This window comes from Oryza sativa, chromosome 7, assembly GCF_034140825.1.
Source record: "Oryza sativa Japonica Group chromosome 7, ASM3414082v1".
Taxonomy (NCBI): domain Eukaryota; kingdom Viridiplantae; phylum Streptophyta; class Magnoliopsida; order Poales; family Poaceae; genus Oryza; species Oryza sativa.
In genome coordinates, this window is record NC_089041.1 from 29,142,544 (window position 1) to 29,162,238 (window position 19,695).

General features: G+C 41.6%; 2 protein-coding genes and 1 pseudogene across 2 annotated transcripts; all 3 read left to right on the forward strand.

The window, feature by feature from the left end:
* The first annotated feature begins 320 nt into the window (after window positions 1–320).
* LOC4344307 (probable galacturonosyltransferase 7) lies at window positions 321–5,240 on the forward strand. The gene is made up of 9 exons (XM_015789482.3): window positions 321–663; window positions 875–906; window positions 1,020–1,091; window positions 1,493–1,589; window positions 2,057–2,118; window positions 2,588–2,886; window positions 3,168–3,525; window positions 3,617–4,159; window positions 4,362–5,240. Exons 1-9 carry the CDS (start codon window positions 531–533, stop codon window positions 4,641–4,643), a joined length of 1,878 nt encoding a protein of 625 aa, XP_015644968.1. The 5' UTR covers window positions 321–530; the 3' UTR covers window positions 4,644–5,240.
* A 5,444-nt stretch (window positions 5,241–10,684) lies between these two features.
* Window positions 10,685–12,348, forward strand: LOC4344309 (protein PYRICULARIA ORYZAE RESISTANCE 21-like). Its single transcript, XM_015790163.3, has 3 exons — window positions 10,685–10,927; window positions 11,047–11,131; window positions 11,260–12,348. Exons 1-3 carry the CDS (start codon window positions 10,916–10,918, stop codon window positions 12,009–12,011), a joined length of 849 nt encoding a protein of 282 aa, XP_015645649.1. The 5' UTR covers window positions 10,685–10,915; the 3' UTR covers window positions 12,012–12,348.
* A 472-nt stretch (window positions 12,349–12,820) lies between these two features.
* On the forward strand, window positions 12,821–14,859 carry LOC107281725 (protein ALP1-like; annotated as a pseudogene).
* The last annotated feature ends 4,836 nt before the right edge of the window (window positions 14,860–19,695 follow it).

Consider the following 19,695-nt stretch of genomic DNA (forward strand, 5'->3'; position numbering starts at 1 on the left):
CTAGTGTCAGACACAGCCTGGCTGCGATGGAGCATGGACTTCCCGGTGCGATACGTTCAGTTTTGGGCGGAATATGGATAGCTATCAATGGCAGCGATCCTAATTTCGGCCCAGCTAGGATCGTTACCAATACAGGCCACCCATCCTCGAACGGGCGGCCCACGCTGCCTCCGGCCCAGCAGCGAGCACACGGTTGGCAATGGCAACTTGGCATGATCACGTGACAGCTGGACCCCACGTCACGCCCACACACACGCTGGCCCTCTCAACGGCTTGGCTTTCTCTCTCTCTTTTTCTTTTTCTTTCTTTCTTTCTTCCCCATCTTTCTCCACTCCCCTTTCGCACTCGCACTCGCACTCGCACTACACCCACCCACCCATCGATCCATCCATCCATCGATCAGTTGTGAATTGTGAGTTGTTGTTGTTCAGTTCAAATCCAAGCGGAGTGTGGCCGAGCACCGCAACCGCTTCGATTCCCCCAAGCATTCGGTTCGCCATGAGCAGTGTCAGTAGTGGGGCGAGGTGGCGATGAAGGCGACGCTGCTGCCGCCGCCGCCGCCGCCGGCGAAGAGGCGGAGGGGGCCACGCGTGGCCGTGCTGGCGCTCTTCCTCTGCTCGCTGCTCGTTCCCCTCGCCTTCCTCTTCGACCGCTCTCAATCCGGTTCGTAACCCTCTCGCCTTTCTGGAACCATTTTAGTGGGGAGGGTTTTGGGGGAGGGGAATGCAGTGCCCCCTCGTGCTCGGATCAGTGCCGCTTCCGCTGGATCTGGGCATCGACTTGTTGTTCGATTGCTCTGTGGTTCTGTAATTTCGAACTGCCGCCGGATAATTTTGTTTGATTTGGTTTGTCTGTGACTGTGAATGTGATGCAGGGTACGTCACGACGGATGAGCGGCGCCGACAGGTACCCGCAACTGTTAACCCCCCCATTCTCCTTCTCCTGCACCTACTTCTGATTTCGATGTGTTACAAGGCTGCGTCGCGCGCTAAATTATTGCATTTCGCGTTGGCTTTTAGGAGGTTGTTTTGCCTGAGTTCCATCACGTGGAGAAGGCGGATGGTGACGGTACTGTCAATGGACTGAATCAGGTTCGCATTTGCAAATCCTGTTCGATGATGGTGACTGCTTTGTAAATGTTGTTTGCTTCTGAAACCTCAATTGGTGCCAATGCATCGTAAGGTGCTCGCATTATCTACTCCTATGATGTAATAAATGAGTGGCCAGGACGACTGATACTTGTCTAATCCTTGCTACCTGCAACTTAGAGGTGAATTTTAAGTCTAGCGTGTTAGCTTTCCGAGGACAACACTGTATCCTTGTTGGTTATTGCCTCTCAAGGGAAATACTTAAACATTTTTTTCATGAATTATGAAAAAATAGTTTGCAAAAATGTATGAAAAATTAGAATTAGTATTTGTAGCAGTTGGTGAATTGCCAATGTTGTGTGGTTGCATCTGCAACACTAACACATTCTTTTTCCCCCCTTCAGGATGCACCAAAGAAGACGCCCAAAGTTAACAGCGGAGGGCTGCAGAAGCATAAGCAAACTGATCGACACACCTCCCGTATTAGCACTAAACCAAAAGGTACTCTTCAGTTCATTTTCTGCAGCTAAGGTTTTTAGATGTGACTAAAATGTTGCCAATGCTAGCATGTCATTCATGAATTATAGATTTATAGGCTATACGAAGTAATCTGGTAAACTTAACAGGAAATCTAGCATTTCGGGTTACACAAAGAACAGTGATAGTAACATGAAGATTATATATTTATATATGGACATAATTTCAACTGCATGGTCCTTCATCCTAAATATTATATGTGAACTCAAGTTTTCTTCAGTCCCACGCTCTTGCTTCTCACCATTTCCCAATACTTTACTTTACATACTAGATGCAAATGTTGTTTAGAAACAATGTTGTCATTGTGATACTAACAATATGTTCACTGCTGCTCTTTGTTTAAGAAGTCTATATGCTGTATTCCAGTTATTCCTGATTGGTCTTTTATTCTGTATGATATTTATAGTATTCTTTTTCATATCTATACACAGTTCTTCCCTCACCAAAAGTTGACCCATCAGAGGCTGTGAAGGAGTCAACTCAAGGCACAAGAGTATGCTTTCTAGCATTCGAATTTGTACTTTATTTTGCTACTTTTGTGACACGTTCAGTCATTAAAATGGAATTCTAAGGTCCTGCAGTAACAGTAGTAGTAAGTATTATGATGCTAGAAGTTATCAAATGCTATATTTTCAGGTCAAACACATATTTGTAGATAGTATGCAATAACGCCAAAAATTACCTTTCCTTTTAGTCGTACTGATGTAATAACATGCCATTATTCTAATAATATGATGCTGAAAAATACTGTGTCCCTGTATGTTTGAAGGACAATATTTTAGGACAATGCTGAAAATATACTGTGTCCCAGTATCTTTCAAGGACAAAATTTTAGGACAATGCTAAATATACTGCATCCTAGTATCTCTCGAGGATAGCTTCATTCTCATAGAGCGCTCTATTTTTCTTCCTGAGAATTTTTTTTTCAACAAGAGGTACTAACGAGCATGCATTGCTTTCAGGAGGTTAGCAAAGTTAGAAAGAGACTAGACAAAGGCACAAACACAGATGAAGTGGAAAATGAGAAGGCTTGTCAACTTGAATTTGGTAGCTACTGTCTCTGGTCCAGAGAACACAAAGTAGTCATGAAGGACTCCATTGTGAAAAGGCTAAAAGACCAACTATTTGTGGCACGCTCATATTATCCAAGCATTGCGAAGCTTGAAGGACAGGAGGAACTTACTGTGCTAATGAAGCAAAACATACAAGACCATGAGAGGGTTCTTAGTGTATCGACTGTTGATGCTGATCTACCGTCCTTGTAAGAATTAAAATTCTGGTGCTTACTCTTCTGGTCTTTCACAGTTCATTTCATTGTCATCTTAAAGTTGCAGTTATATGTTACTGAAACTGGATCTGGATATCTTGCAAATTACAATGCCATTTAAACTCTTTATCTCTTAAGGGGAAATAGTTTTTTTTTTTTGAGAAAAATGTGCATTCATCTGAAAATAGTATAGAATCAACCGATGAATAATTTTCCCATCATCAATATATAAGTCTACTTTCATAATTTTAATGATATTTATCAATTGATTTCAGTATCAACAAGAAGATGGAGCAGATGGAGCAAACAATAGCTAGAGCAAAATCTTGCACTGTAGATTGTCGAAATGTTGACAGGAAACTTCGTCAGATACTTGACATGACTGAGGATGAAGCTCACTTTCATATGAAGCAGAGTGCATTCCTCTACAACCTTGGTGCTCAGACGTTGCCTAAGAGTCATCACTGTCTATCTATGAGGTTGACATTAGAGTATTTCACATCCTCTTCACTGGGTTCAAATGATTCTTCTGCTCGCAAATTTAGTGCTGCACATGGTAGGCACTATGTCATACTATCTAAGAACATCCTTGCTGCTTCGGTTGTTATCAACTCAACAGTGAACAGTTCAAAGGTATGTGGATGGTTTTTATTCTTTACAGTGTTTAGTTTTTGCATTATATTCGAGGTGGGTGTTGCTTATATTCATGTTGGTCTTTTCGCAGGACCCAAAAAAAATCATTTTTCATATCTTAACTGATGCTCAAAATTTCTATGCCATGAAATACTGGTTTGACAAAAAGTCATACAGAGAGGCAGCTATCCATGTCGTGAACTATGAGGATATTATCAAGGAGAAGTTAACAAAGTTTAATGTGCGGCACCTGTATCTGTCCGAGGAGTTCCGTGTTCTTGTTAGGAGTACTGAGCAACCTGCTGGGAAGACAAGAATGGAATACCTATCATTATTTAGTCACTCACATTTCTTCATTCCAGAAATATTTAAGGATCTAAATAAGGTGGTTGTGTTGGATGATGATGTGGTTGTTCAACGTGATCTTTCTTTCTTGTGGTCTCTTGATATGGGGGACAAGGTAAATGGTGCTATCGAATTTTGTGGTTTAAGACTGGGTCAAGTGAGAAATCTCTTGGGTAGTACAACAGTTGATACCAAGTCATGTGCATGGATGTCTGGAATAAATGTTATAAATTTGGATAAATGGAGGAAGCACAAAGTTACAGAGAACTACCTGCTGCTTCTGAAAAAGGTTGGTATAGTTCTGGTCTATTTATTTTCTTGCGATAGCATATGATAAGAAAAGGGCACAACAAAGGGTGATCTGGAAAGATAATGTAGTGCTACTTGTGTTTTTCCAGTCTCAGTCTGAAAATTATTTGTCCCACTGTTTTTTATGCACCTCATGGTTACTATTATATTGCACGTATTAATCTGACTCTGTTGTGTTGCAGTTCTTGACGAAGGATGAGACATCTCTGCGAGCAGCAGCCTTTCCTCTAAGTTTGTTATCTTTCCAACACCTCATTTATCCCCTTGATGAGAGGTTGATTCTATCTGGACTTGGATATGATTATGCAATTGATGAAGACGTTGCACGGAGTTCTGCAGCATTGCACTACAATGGCAATATGAAACCTTGGCTTGAATTAGGTATACCAAGCTACAGGAGATACTGGAAGAGGTTCCTAACTCGAGACGATAAATTCATGGATGAGTGCAACATAATTCCCTGACAAACTGACACAATTGAACCTGGGAATCAGACCAACCGATAGCAGTGTGCATCAACGAGTCTCACCCTTATGTGGCGTACTGACTGGATGCTATAGCTCCCAAAAGCTTTTATTGTGCACTACGACTACAAATACAGCTGTGGAACAGGAGAAGGGTTGCTATCGTTGGTCATAAATGTCGGCAGAAGAGTGGACAAAGCATGTTCTATTCATTAATTGACAGGATTGATTAACTATTTTTTTTGCGATGGGATTAGTCTCAAATATGGGGACTACATGCTTTGCAGGTATTGATGATATGAATGAGTCTTCAAGTAAAGGTGGGTGTCAGCCTCATTGTCCAGATACTCGTTCTCTTGGAAGAAGGCACTGTCCAGATTGTTAGATAGGGTATTCAACGAGCTTCGGGCTCATGGCTGTGTTTCACGCCCCATCGATTCATGACGGTTTTTCCCTTCCTCTTCTGCCAATAAGGGTAAATATATGTAATCCTGATAGTCATTGTTTTTTGGTTCTTAGTTGTTGTACATGGATTATTTATCGAATTCTTCACACGGAAAGTCTGCTATTGGAAGCTTTCGACACCTCTGTGATTAACCTCTACTGTACATTTCGACTTGTTCTTCCTCACTTGGTGATTCATTCATTATAATTGAAATTTGGATATGAATATTATAAATTGTACTCCGTCCGTCCTAAAATATAAGAGATTTTAGATGGATGAGACATATCTTAATACTACGAATATGAATAGATTTTGTCCAGATTTTTAGTATTAGGATATTTTACATATATTTAAAATCTCTTATATTTTGGGACAGTGAGAGTATTATCATGGGGGAGAAATGCAGCTACAATCATTGAACTTAAGCTTGAGATTGATTTTCCATAAGGTCTACGTATCTGAGATATCAAGACTTTCATGTCCTCTTTATATTTTTGGTCTTAAACATTTCAGAACAAAGTATGATCTAGATGTAATCTGAGCTTCCAGCCTCGTTCGTTCTTACTCTCCTCCAACATGTTCAATATTGTGAAAATAGGAGAGTGGTTTTAATTGTGAAAAAACGGTTCGCCACTTCTCTTAGCGATCCGGTTATCTGCTTCATATGGGCCGCTTAGCACCAAAGATAGTAAGCCCGAACATTAAATGGACCGTAATCCGTATGTAGCATGCAACTGGCAAGTATGTTGGGCTTTTAGGTGGTCTGGGCCGTACACTAGTCCGACGCGTACTCCGAAGCCAAGCCTGTGTTGGTTTGGTTTGAGGGCTAAATAGGTATTACCAAATTTTGTCAATGCTAAATTTTGACAAGTTTTTGTATGACTAATTTTGGTAAGGTAAAGTTGTGTTTGGATTGAATCCAAAATAGCCTAAGTTCACTATTGAAATGGCCTATTTTCAAACCAAATAGACATTAAACACTATTTAAATTGTTAAATATTGACAAGCCTAATTTAAGTTTCAAACCAAACCGGCCCTTATTTTTCTCGCCTCGAGTACTCGCCCACGGCCGCCGGCCGACGCCGCTTCAGACAGTGCACAAGACCCCTCTCACTCTTTTCAACTCGCATTTTGAGAAGCCGGTGATCCCCGCCGTGAGACGCGGGCGGTCACCCAGGTATGCTGCTGTGTAGTTCCGGAATAGAGGCAAGGGTGTCAAGCGGGAACTGTTTTAATAGCTCGAGTAGGCGTTCACTCGTTTATTGCATGTCATCTAAATGAGTTATTAGAATCCATCACCGTGTCAAGCTCCAAAACCTTGCATTCCATTTTTTTTCTGGAGAAGGGTATTTTTTACCCGGCCTCTATATCCAACCGGATATATACAGCTTTTTTTTAATAGGAACTTAGCCTAGGAACTTAGCCTATCGAACAGGGAACTAGCCCTCAAATAACCCAATCTGAAATTCGCTCCTATGAAGATTTGAACTCAGGACCTTAGAGTGCTACTCAGATCACTGCAACCACTAGGCTATATGCCCTTTCACAAACCTTGCATTCTACATATTAGTTAGGTTTGTTCAACAGTAAACTATAGCATGCGAACAACCGAAAAGGAGCTAATTTGTCACTCCTGAGATCTGAAACTGGACGGCAGATCGCGGTGTCGATTCAGAGTTTCAGACTTCATCAATTAAAATTTTATTAGCACACCACTCTGATTTATCATCAATCGCATATTTGGTTTTTTTAAGGATGCTATGTTCTTCAGTTGCAGTTGATATATGAGCCTGAAAATTGCTAAATGTGCTATCGGCCACTTCCCATCTTAGTGCTAAAATGGTCCCTGTTCGTTGTCATGTCACATACTACTAGAGAGGATTAGTTTTTTCTGTCAGAAAATGTCCAGAGGTGGTTAAGAGAACCAACCGCGCATTGGAGCAAGCTGTGACGGTGAGGCAATTTGATGCAATGCGCTCTGTTTATGCTTTCCAGCTAGCTCATGCGGCCTTGCTATTGGATAATATTAGGCAGCATAGGATTGTGATCAATGTGAACCACTGAATATACATAGCCTGAAGTTAGACATATGAGCTGCCTCTAAACTATCAGCCTAACCTTGCCCATTTACCCTAAACTATATTTGCTAGCACATCTGAATTCTCCATGCATAGAATTGAAGGTTTTGAATAACTCCCCGGTAGTATATACTGTAGGATATATATTGATGTTTGTATGTCTGAAAATATACCACTGAAGTACCATACACAAGTTCCCTCTTTTGAGCAGTAATTTGCAGTTTACCATACACGAGTACAGTGGAAATGATGATATGCATGTTCTAATCGATTTTCAGCGGCAGAAATTTGCGGTTTTGTTAACTTATTCTCGCAATAAAACTTCATCTAACTGGCTTTTGTATAGTAAGTAGTAGTACTTCATTGGCTCATCGCAGTATATCACACAAATGGGTCTCGCGGTGTAGCTAGGTTGGTGGTTGATGGGCCTTAATCCAATTGAGACACCGCTACTGTGTTTTAGAGTGACATGTTATCGTACCAGTGTTTGCATGCACTGTATGTACACTAGCTATCATCACAACGGACAAAACTCAGTAATCAGCATGCCTGTTGAGTGGTCGATTGGGCGCATGTTGAGCTGATCGGGTGCAGTTGGATTGAGACATGTATTCCAGTGATTGACAATTTGACATCGCTTGCACATGAAGGAATAGCCGATCGAATAGCTACCCATGCAGCTTCCTCCCATCAGAACTTATATTTTTTTAGAGGAACTAAAGTTTAGTTCCTCCTTCCTAAACACCACATGGCTGTATTCTTACCTTCAAGTTCCCAATCCCTCTCTCGTTTTTCACGCGCACGTTTTTCAAACTGCTAAACGGTGCGTTTTTGCAAAAAGTTTCTATATGAAATGTGCTTAAAAAAAATCAAAATAACCCATTTTTGAAAAAAGAAATAGCTAGTACTTAATTAATCATACAATAATACGTGCTCCGTTTTACGTGCGGGAAGGAGAGTATGGTTCATGAAAGGCCTTCTTTTAATTTCTTTTAGAGAAAATTTCTTCTATACCTCTGAAAGTTTAGCCAATCTCTTCTACACCCCCGAGTTTTGTCCACTCCCTTGTATACCTCTAAATTTTGGTTTTGATCCCTTTCATATCCATCCCGTTAGTTGAATGTTTAATCCCTATGAAAATGATCATTTTGCCCTTACATATGAAGGAAATTTGAAAATTGTAGACTAGCTATATTGTTGGAAGTGTATAATTTTGTTATATAAGACTATTATATTCATGATTTTATTATACAAGGCATTATTTATGGCAAAATTTATTCTTACATAATGACATAAAAAATATTTATTTACTTATTAAAAGAGTATATGTAGCATTTTTTATGGTAGTTCAACATTTTTTTTCATGTCCTATTGTGACATCCCGTCCTAGAGCTTAATAGGATTAATAGAATACTCATATTAACAAGTTGTAATTTTTTTTCCGGAAGCCGCTCTCTAAAGAACTCTGATGTTAAGCGTGTTTGGCCTAGAGCAATTTAGGGATGGGTAGTGCGCACGAGTGAGGACAAAGTGTGCTGTGTGTCCATGGACGGAGACCCAAGATGTAATTTATTTTCATTATTAAAAAAAATGAAAGGCTGCATGAGCACAAGTTTCATTATTAAAAAAAAAATGAAAGGCTGCGTGAGCACAAGTTTGAGTATATAAACCACTACTATCCAGTACCAAATTCGTGCACCGGTGATGTGATTTTGGGACGTGAAATCTCTTGTGACAACGTATGCGGTAACGTGTCCCACATGGAGCAGTGGATGGATTTGATTGTCGATTTGTATGCCAGCGAAAATACCAAGCAGATCGAAGCCCACGGTTTTGAGTTGACTCCAGTTGACTCAGGTACTGTAACCACAGATGCATGAGGACGTGTCTCGTCTATACTCCCCCGTCTTAAAAAAAAAATGCAAACCGTAGATTTCCGTGCCAACGTCTGACCGTCCATCTTATTTGAAAAAATTATGAAAAAAATTAAAAAAATAAGTCACATATAAAGTATTAATCATGTTTTATCATCTAACAACAATGAAAATACTAATTATAAAAAAATTTCATATAAAACGGAAAGTCAAAATTTGGCACGGAAACCCACAGTTTGATTTTTTTTTTGACCGAGGGAGCAGGCAACAATTAAGTCTCACGTCACGCGCTGCGTATGGTACAAACCATGGTGAGAGTCCGAGCACTGCACGGTCGGATTGGGACCCATCGGCCATCGTCGCCGGCAATCTCGGCAGACATCCGCAACTAACTATTCCTCCGGCCGGCCGGCCGGCGGCCATCTGGATTGATATTAAGTACTACTAATCAGAATTTTTTTAGATAATTACTACTAATCAGCATATGCATGCATGGCGGTTGGTGCAGCGTTTGATGATCGATCAGACGAACTAACATGGATCATTTATAATTGTACTTTATGCCAGCTATCTAGTGGCATCTAACCTGCTTAATTTGACCATTGTTAGACGACCTTATGCATGCAAGCATGCATGCCTGATGTTGCTAATCAAGCTACAACGCAAGTCAGTGTCATCAGGTACGTACAGTTCATCGATCACGTTTCACCTCTTTTATTGGGTTGCTAATTGTATTGCTGATTCCAATCACACTTGGAACGTGGTTTGTTTCTAATTATTTTCCTCTTAAATGAACTCCCAGGGTTCTGTTCTTCTTTAACCAAATTTGCTGCAGGACAATAAAAAATTATGTGATTTGTTAGTAGACATCAAAACGTGTCATTGCTGAAAGACACTTAAAAATTAATAATTTGCTGGAGGATAATTTTAACTCGATTGGAGAGAATTTCTTCTAAAAGACGATAATGTCTAGGATCGAAAGCTTTTGATCTGAAGTTGCAATGAGGATGGAATACGATGTATGCTAGTGATGTACTTGGAATTATGGTAAATGTGGAGTTGCATAATTTTTAATTTTTTACTCTAGCGTTATATTTGAAGCATGTTGTTATATGGGCATTCTCTTCTTTCTTAAGAATTTATCTTTCGAATTGAAGTAAATTACTAGTTTTTTAAAGTGTCTTTCAACCGTGACATATTTTTTTTACAATGCCTATCAGCAACTTACACAAAATTTAGATGTCCTATAGCAAAATTTATCTTATTTTTTTATGTTGCTGAAAAAGGAAGGAGGGTACGGGTCAAGACTCCAGAATGGTTTGAACTCCAACAGCAATCTCTCCATTAAAGAATTCACCAACGATGAATCTGATCAAGCTAGCTAGCTAATGTCTACTAACATGTTAATCAGCTTTAATTAACTAGTGATCGATTAGCAAGAACATCTGTCTGTCAGTCTGTCACTAGAAGCTCGAACGTCGTTACACTCCTAGCATATCGATTTGGCGCCCCATTTTAATCAGCTTCAGTTTGTGGACCATTGCAACTAGCATGTTTTTTTAGTACTAAACCGAAAATTGACAGACGTACCATTATATGCTCTGTAACTTGGGCTTCCAAGACTCTTCTCTCTAATTATGGAGCACTAGGTTGTTGTTCGGAATCTTCTACTTGAATAAGAGGGATTAGGTTTTCAGCACGTTGAAGTGACCAATCATGGTAGACTCCTCTTCACCGACGATTGACCGCAATGTAAAGTACTAGTCGATTATAGTATTGCAATGACCAACAACCCTATAAATTTCACTCCTTTTTGGCAACATGCCTCCACTCGAACTTGCTGAACTTTGTTAGGATTATATTGTTGGATCCATCATGGCAGACAAGGTGAGTCCTTGGTCCTCCTTTCTGGCTTCCACAGTTTTGCTGCAAAGCAAAGGTTGCATATGCATTAAGGTTTTTGCAGAATTAAGCTCTGTTTTTGTATTGCATGGATGCTTTTATAGCAAATGGCCAGTTTGATCATTAAGGCAAATCTCGAGTGTGAAAAGTGTTGCAAGAAGATCCAGAAAGTCCTTAACAAACTCAAAGGTATGTATGGATCAATGCACTTGCTGAATTATGTAAATTTAATCCCATAACTAAGTTGTGGCGTAAGGCCAAAAAGGTGGTACAGTATATGATTAAGCTGTGGTTTGAATTGAACGAACATGAAGCAGACAAGGAGAAGATCATTAACATCGTTTATGAGAACTCGAACAATAGGGTGATCATATCGGGCCATTTCAAGCCAGAGGAGCTCGCCCATAAGCTAAGATGCAAGGCCTGCGGGGTCATCAAAGACATTGAATTTGGGAAGCTTGCAGAGGCAAAGAAGGAGGAGAAGAAGCCGGATCAGGCCAAGAAGGAGGAGAAGAAGCAGCCTGAGGAAAAGAAACCTGAGGAGAAGAAGAAATCCGAGGAGGAGAAGAAGAAGGGCGACGAGAAGAAACCGGAGGAAGGCAAGAAGGAAGAGAAGAAGGAGGAGAAGCCAAAGGTGAAGGAGGAGACCAAGGCCACGCCGGCGCCGTCGTCGACGACGGTGAACCTGCAGTTCACCAACATGTGCGGCATCTGCTACCCGTGGCCGTGCAGCGACCCCACCCACTGGGGCGCCGGCGTCGTCCACCCGCAGTGGCCGCAGTGCGAAGCCCCGGCGGCGGCGTTGCCAGCGTTCGTCCCTGGCCACCACCACCACCAGCTCCCGCCATGGGGCGGCGTTCCGGCGCCGAAGTGGCCATGCGGAGGCCCCTCGTACTGCGGTGGGTGCGGCACCTGCCGCGGCGGCGGGTGGCCGGCGGCGGCGCCGATGCAGGCGATGTGCTGCCCTGGGCCGTCGTCGTGCAGAGGGTGCAAGGGTTGCCGGCTCGTTCAGGAGGGCAAGTTCGTGTACGAGGAGTACCCGGCGGCGAGCGCATGTGCCGTCATGTGATGTGATCATCTTCCCCTCGCCGCAATGTCATCGTTGACATTCTCTCGATCTGTCTCTCTTTCTTTCTTCCATCTGCATCTGATCTGAAGCTACTAGTGGTTTGTTCGGTCATCCAACTGCAGCGAAGAAACTCTTCCAGCTGCCATGTTCGCATGCACGGCAGTTTCTTTTTTCCTCCTAAGTTAAACTATTTTTGCTGGAGCATTTAACCCTGTAAATTTTTTTCAGTTTGTTCTACACTTTATTTTACTCTGTAATAGTATTTCTCTCTTTCTTCCTCCTATGTAAGTTGTATTTTTCGTAGAAATTTGATAAAGATGATAGATGTATTATACTATGTTTCAATGTTTTCTTTTAGATCTTTTTAACATTGTTTACATAGGTTGGAAGTACTTAAAACTGATTTAAACACCAAGTTCAAGCAAACATCCATAAACAAATGAAAATATTTTCGACTCCAAAATAAATGATGTGTATAGAGAGGTAAAATTAAAGAGACAAATACTATTAAGAAATAAGTGAAGCATTTTTAACAATTTATTGGTAAAACGAATAAAAAGTTTAAGGGTTAAGTGATACAATGAAAATAGTTGGAGGGAGTACCCTAAGCGTGTGTTTGGTTGCAAGGTTTTGGTGGGTTGGGCTAGAGCCGTCCCATTTTTACAGGTGTTTGGTTGAAGAACTGTGTGGGCTGGGTTGGGTCAAAAAAGGAATATTCTGCCCATATGCGGGTTGGTCTCGCTCGGCAAAATGTGGCGGACCGATCCATCCCACCTCCTCTCGCGCATCACGTGAGACCACGCGAGAGTAACCCTATCTCTTTTCTCACCACCTTTTTCCCCTTCACAATCACAAGCGAAACAAATCCAAATCGAGAGAGGGTGGCGGCGGCAACTAGCGCGCAAGGGGGCGGCGGCGCAGAGAGGGCGGCGGCGCCGGCGTCGTGCCACGGGCCCTGCTGCGCCTCCTCCTTCCAGTCCCACGGCCGGAACTCCCGCCTCTCCCGCCCCGTCAGCTCCCCCTCACCTCCATAGCCAAGGTAATGAAACCCTAGCTATGTACCATATCTGCTATTTTGTTTATAATGCTAGATCTGTGCGACTCCGTTTGCATGAATGCCCTTGCTGTCCACAACTTCTGTTCAAGCACATTGCAATATTTTTGTTTCATCAATTACACAATAGTTATTTTCATGATAGGAACAAGTATTAGTATGTGAATTGGGCAAGTATTAGTTCCCTGATGGGAAGGGAACAAGTATTAGTATGTGATTTGGGGTTTCATCAATTTTTATATAGCAGTTATTTTCTTGATGGGAACAAGTATTAGTATGTGATTTGGGGTTTCATCAATTTTTACATAGTACTTATTTTCCTGATGGAAACAAGTATTAGTATGTAATTTGGGCAAGTAGTTTATGATGAGATGATTTATGCTTGAGAATGACATGGCAATGTGTTTAATTTTCTTTGATTGTTGTTGTAGATGGATAAGAGGACCAAGATTTTAATTTTTGCTGCTGCTGCCAATCTATTGTTGTCAATGATGGCCATGATTATTCATTCTAGGAAAAGAAAGAGAGTTTCTAGGAGGGAAGGTGTTAAATATGGCCCAATTGTTGAAAGGGATAGGATGAGAATTGAGTATCTAAACACAAAAATTTGGAGGAACGATACCACATGTGTCGACATGCTTAGACTTAGAAAAGATTATTTCTTTCGGTTTTGTAAGCTCTTTAGAAATCGTGGTTTGCTTGAAGATACCATCCACATGTCTATTGAGGAACAAGTAGCTATGTTTATAAATACAGTAGGGCACAATCTTAGAAATAGATTAGTTCGCACTAATTTTGATAGGTCCGGAGAAACAGTTAGTCGTTATTTCAACAAAGTGTTTCATGCTGTTGGTGAGCTGCGAGATGAACTAATTAGGCCTCCCTCATTGGACACCCCAAGTAAAATTACCGGGAACCCTAGGTGGGATCCTTACTTTAAGGTGTGAGATTAATCCGTGTCTCATTTTCAATTATATATTTGAACAAACCTCAATGTGCCCTAATCTTTTATGGTGTTGAATATAAAATAGGATTGTATTGGAGCTATTGATGGCGCACATATTAGAGCCTCTGTTGAGAAGAATATGGAGCCCTATTTTCGTGGTAGGAAGTCTCATGCCACGCAAAATGTAATGGCAGCTATAGATTTTGATCTTCGGTTCACTTATGTCTTGGCTGGTTAGGAGGGTACAGCACATGATGTTGTAGTTTTAAGAGATGCATTGGAACGTGAAAATGGCCTTCTTGTACCCCAAGGTAATAGAACAATTTAGTTCATCATTTTCTCCATCTCAATAGAAATGTGACCAACTTCTCCATCATATGATAGGAAAATTCTACCTAGTTGATGCTGGATATGGAGCCAAACCAGGATTCCTCCCTCCATTTCGTGCTGTCCGGTACCACTTGAAAGAGTGGGGGAATAATCCGGTGCAAAATGAGAAGGAGTTGTTCAACCTTAGGCACTCGTCCCTTCGTGTCACAGTTGAACGTGCATTTGGGGTACTAAAGAGGAGGTTCAAAATTCTAGATGATGCCACCCCATTCTTCCCTTATCCAACTCAAGTAGATATTGTTGTAGCTTGTTGCATTATTCATAATTGGGTCATAAATGATGGAATTGATCAGTTTATTACAGATCCATTAGATTTAATAAGTGAGACCACAACAGAGCCATTTGGGCAAGCAAATGACCATGCATTGATGGTTCAGTTCAGACAAGGACTTGCTGATGACATGTGGGCTAACCGTCAAAACCATCATGGGAACTAATACATAGCTGTATTTCTAGTACTTGTGCATGTTATCCTGGATTTTATGGAGATTTTGTCCAAGTAATTTCATATGTGAGGTAACCTCACCAGGAGATATCTCCACCAAAACAACCCACATTTATCCCTCCATCCAAACAGAGGATAGAACCATTCTGACCCACCATATCCCTCAAACCAAACAAAAAACAGGGTCCGTTCTATCCCTCCAACCAAACAGAAACTGGGTCCAACCCATCCCAAATAACAGGAATGGACCTAACCCATCCCACCATATCCCCCAACCAAACACATGCTAATAGTTTTGCAGTCACATGGTGGGCTTTTATTGTGCTTAGTTCATCCGTTTCTCGAGGAAGGAAACATTAAACCCAGCTTAGATTGGGCCATATCCTGTTGATGGACCTGAACACGCAAGGAGAATCTCATGGGCTGGCATCAAATTTCATCAGCCCTACACACCGCGCTGGATTAGTTTCGACCAGAGAGATTGTGATTGTCCCTCAAAATTAACAAAGAGGATTATATTAGGGGAGATAGCCCTAATAAATGGGGATGCATGTGAACAACTAATCCAGCTCGATCCGCATCAACTAACGAATTAAAGACGACTCGTATTCGCATTCGCATTCGCATTCGCATCCGCATCGCATCGGTTTGCTGCAAAAACAGGAGCAGCTAGCAATTAAAGTCGTTACGTTAGCGATGAACATACTCAAAACAAACATGGAAACCGTACACAGCAAGAAACAACGCCTCGCCCGCCAAGAAACGCCGACACACACACACACCACTCCAACCCCAACTCGGCTAAAAATACACAGCTGATATATACTACTGCTAGTATAAGTAGACTGTCTACTAGTAGTAGTACTGGTAGAGAACAAACTCGTCCCCGTGCGTCTGAAGGAAACCAACCTGCAGACGACCACGAACGAACGTACGAACAGATCGATCGCCGAGACGAAGAAGACGACGGCGCGGTCTCCCGTGCGCACGGGGCTAGTAGCTTGCATGGTGTTTCGTCTCGTTAATTTTTACTTACCTCGGAAACCTGCAGCGAACCACGTACCAAGGGCGAGTTGGGGGGGAGATGGAGTGATAAACAAGAAGCGAGCGGCAGAAGCAAGCAGGGACAGACAGATTTGCAACTGGTATGTCCTAAACAAACAAGATTTTCTTTCCTCGATCGAATATAGTAGTATCACTGTGCTGGAGTACTACCACCTTCATTGATGAAAGCCTGTCTCGAATTTGGAAAACAGTACTGGTAACTGCATGCTGCCTTTCAAGGTTAAGAAATCTCACAAAATGCATCCTTCAGTAGTGCAAGGGGATGCAACTGGTTTGGTCATATGGGAAGAATTGGACTGGGACAAAAATTCGCCATTGTCTGTGGGGGGGAATGCACGAATACAATTCGATCATATACTAATCATCATCAAGACCACACATCTGATTGTACAATACTACCATGGCGGCTTATGTCAGGCCTTGTTTTTGTCGCAGAAGCAGGAGCCCAATATCCCTCTCTCTCTCTCTCTCTCTCTCTCTCTCTCTCTCTCTCTCTCTCTCTCTGTTTTTTATACTTTTTATCAGGTGAAGATTCAGAAAAGAGGAAAAAAAATGCTGCTTTTGCATGCACTAAGGGCCTGTTTAGATCAAAACCTCAAGCTACAGGCCTTGAGGTTTCAGGTGTTTTTTGCTTTGAGAGGTTCCACACTTTTATCAGGTGGAGATGATGATTTTTATCTTTGGTGGTGTTGGTGCTGGACAGACAGACATGGGAAAGCCTGCTGATTGGGGAGAGACCGAATTGGCCGTGCAAGAGCATAGAGTAGTAGATGTAATCCGAATAATGAACCACTGGTTTGTGCAGGGAAATATCGGATTAGTCTCGGGTGATAAGAAAGCCAAGAAAAAATTGGATACCTCGTCTCGAATAATTAATTATCCGTATCCCTTTCGTTTTCTGGCCATCGGAGATGGTAGCGACGGCATAGTCTCCATCCATCTGTAGCTGTAGTCGCAGCTATGCGTTGGACGTAGCACATCCATCGTCCATCCGTCTATTCTGCTGGAAATGCATGCTAGGTACCTCCATCCTATTTTTTTAAGTGTAGGTATAGTTTTTCATGCTTAACTTTAACCGTTCATCTTATTTAATAAAAAATAAAAACATATGTCACGAGTAAGGTATTATTCTTGTTTTATCATCTTATAACAATAAAAACACTAATTATATAAAAAAAATTAAATAGTGATCAAAATTGAGCGCGGAAAATTATGGTTGCACTTAAAATGAGACGGAGGGAGTAATTTTTCATCACCCAAGACATTTCGATAGAATGATAGTACTGAGATATACTTCCTCCGTCCCAAAATGTAAGTATTTTTTAGGTTGGCATGAGTATTAAGAAAGTAGGTGAGAATGATTGAAAAAGTTGTGTGATTGGTTGAAAAGAGAAAGTAGGTGAAAAAGAATGATTGTGATAGGTTGACAGGAGAAGGTAGGTAGAAAAATAGCTTCATTTTAGGACAAACTACTGTGCTAGAAATAGCTACATTTTAGGACGTAGTTAGTATTGCGACTAATTGACGTGGATCTATACACACACGTATGCAGAGTTATCTTACGTTGCTCTCCGTACTGGTGCCTGTCCTGTCGCCGGAAAATTTATGCCGGCAGCTTCATCACGTAGGAGTAGTACGTACGTCGCCACACATGAGCATGCAGCCGCTGTGGCCAATAACAACGCCATGGATTAGATCTCGCATGCATGGTCACAAATCAACTAATAACAGGGGTGTTTGATCGATCCATCCATCCGTATACATTGCATGCGAGATGTACTATACATAGACAAACAATAATACTTGTACACACTTATGTCTTAAAAAAAAAGAAGGAATACTTGTAGTAGTATTGAATCAGGGTGAGCGAGAGGGGGACAAACCGGAGATGGGCACAGGGCAGTGGGCACATGGGGAGCACATGCAAAGCCCCATCTCTCTCGACTCGACCACGGTGCCAATGTATCATACACACACTAGTACTAGTATCAAAATACTCCTCCTGTAGTGTACCCTCCAGTGAGGTGCCACACAACAACATGGCACGCACACGCACACTTGCCAAGCAAATGGACGGATATATTTTCATTAAAAATATTTCATTGATAGAGAAAAGCTTGGATTAATTAACCAGCCCAAGCGTGGCCAACCCTGTCTGCTGCCCATCGATGCTTTGACTATTCAGCCATTCAGGAAAGGCCACTGTGCCTTTCTCCTGCAAACTGCAAAGCCACGGATACGTACCATCCAGCCGGTCTGCTCTCCTGATGTGCTGAATCTGTTAATTGATTAGGGTTTGTTTAGGGAGTTTAAGATTCTGAAAAGCAGCTGGTTGGTAGTTAGCTTCTGATAATCTGAAACTTTTAGTTTATTTTTTTATTCTACTTCTACAACTTCTCATAATGTGAACCAAAAACTAAACTGTTCAGCTAGAAGCTCTCTAAGCAGAGCCTAAGGCAGGGTGATTACCTGCAAATTGCCCTCGTTTGACTGGTCCACACTAGTAATTGAAAGATGGATCGATGATGCGCCCCTCTGCAAGCATTCACGTGCATCCGAACAGCGGACACGCCCAAAAGTTACGGCCTTTTTACTAGTACTAGTGATTACTGTAGTATACTACTATACAGCGAGTAGGAGTAGGTGCAATGCATTGCATGCGTCTGATTGAAAAGAGGACAAAGGGAAAAAGTTACTACGTGTACAGGTACACCGTACACGTACAGTGCAGTAGCTGGGGGCGGGTAGCTGGCTGCTGCAACAAATCTGGGATGGGATGCGATGCGATGAGACGAGACGATGTGCTCCGCGGAAATCCGGCAGCAAATGGGCCCGGCCCAGTGTAGCGTCCTTGTCGGATGCACGCACACACAGCGGCACGGACACGTGGGCGTCACCCACGCCTGACATCCTGGGCCCCACACCCACGCTTGCTTCCCCCCACCCCCTTTTCCCGATCTACCACACCGGCGCTGCGGTGAAAACGCGAATGGATTAATTTTTTTTACTACTTTGACCTGGGCTTTATTCATAGGATGATTGGCACTGCGAATGTAGGGAGCAAACCTACCACTGCTGCTGCAACAAGTTTATTTACAGGAGATCACAATAATGGGAGTAGAAGTAGTAGAACTTCCCTATAAGTTTCTATATCTAATTTTGATCGTTTTATCTTATTTTAATTTTTTTAATAATTAGTATTTTTATTATTATTAGATGATTTATAAAATAAATAAATAAGATAGATGATTAAAGTTAGACACCAACACTTATAGCTGTGTTAAAATGGGATTGAGGGAGTGATAACTTGTTTGTGTGGGTTTTTCTTGGGAGTATTTTAATTGTACCGTCGTATTCACGTCCATTTCTTTTTTATTACTGGATGTTGACGCTGGGGGTGGCTGTTGGCACTAGCATCCCCAAAAGCATGTCACCAAAGGTGCCACTTTTACGCCTTCCCTCTTCTTTATCCTTAATAATGCGTTATTACCACTAGCAGAGCTACTATGCCCATTTATTTATTCTCCTAAAATTCCCATTTTCGACCGAATCTTCTTTTAGAAAGAGTGGGAACATATATGTAGTCCTACTCACCTTGGAGGCAGCAGTAGAAAATTAGGCGGCATCATAATGGTAAAAACCAAAGCTAACCTATTTCTAAAAATTTTATCTTCCCTTTCTTCTTTCTATGACAGTCAACTACAGTGGACAAAGTACTAAAAATGAAAATTAGCAAGAAAAAAAACATCAGTTCTTAAATAATACCAAATCTAAAGTGGTAATA

What these genes read in the sequence shown, in the direction of transcription:
- LOC4344307 (XM_015789482.3), top strand. Translation starts at nt 531, where the DNA reads ATGAAGGCGACGCTGCTGCCGCCGCCGCCGCCGCCGGCGAAGAGGCGG. An exon ending in CGGATGAGCGGCGCCGACAG is followed by an intron (nt 907 to 1,019) that starts GTACCCGCAACT and finishes GTTGGCTTTTAG; the next exon opens with GAGGTTGTTTTGCCTGAGTT. An exon ending in CTGTCAATGGACTGAATCAG is followed by an intron (nt 1,092 to 1,492) that starts GTTCGCATTTGC and finishes TCCCCCCTTCAG; the next exon opens with GATGCACCAAAGAAGACGCC.
- LOC4344309 (XM_015790163.3), top strand. An exon ending in AGTCCTTAACAAACTCAAAG is followed by an intron (nt 11,132 to 11,259) that starts GTATGTATGGAT and finishes AACATGAAGCAG; the next exon opens with ACAAGGAGAAGATCATTAAC.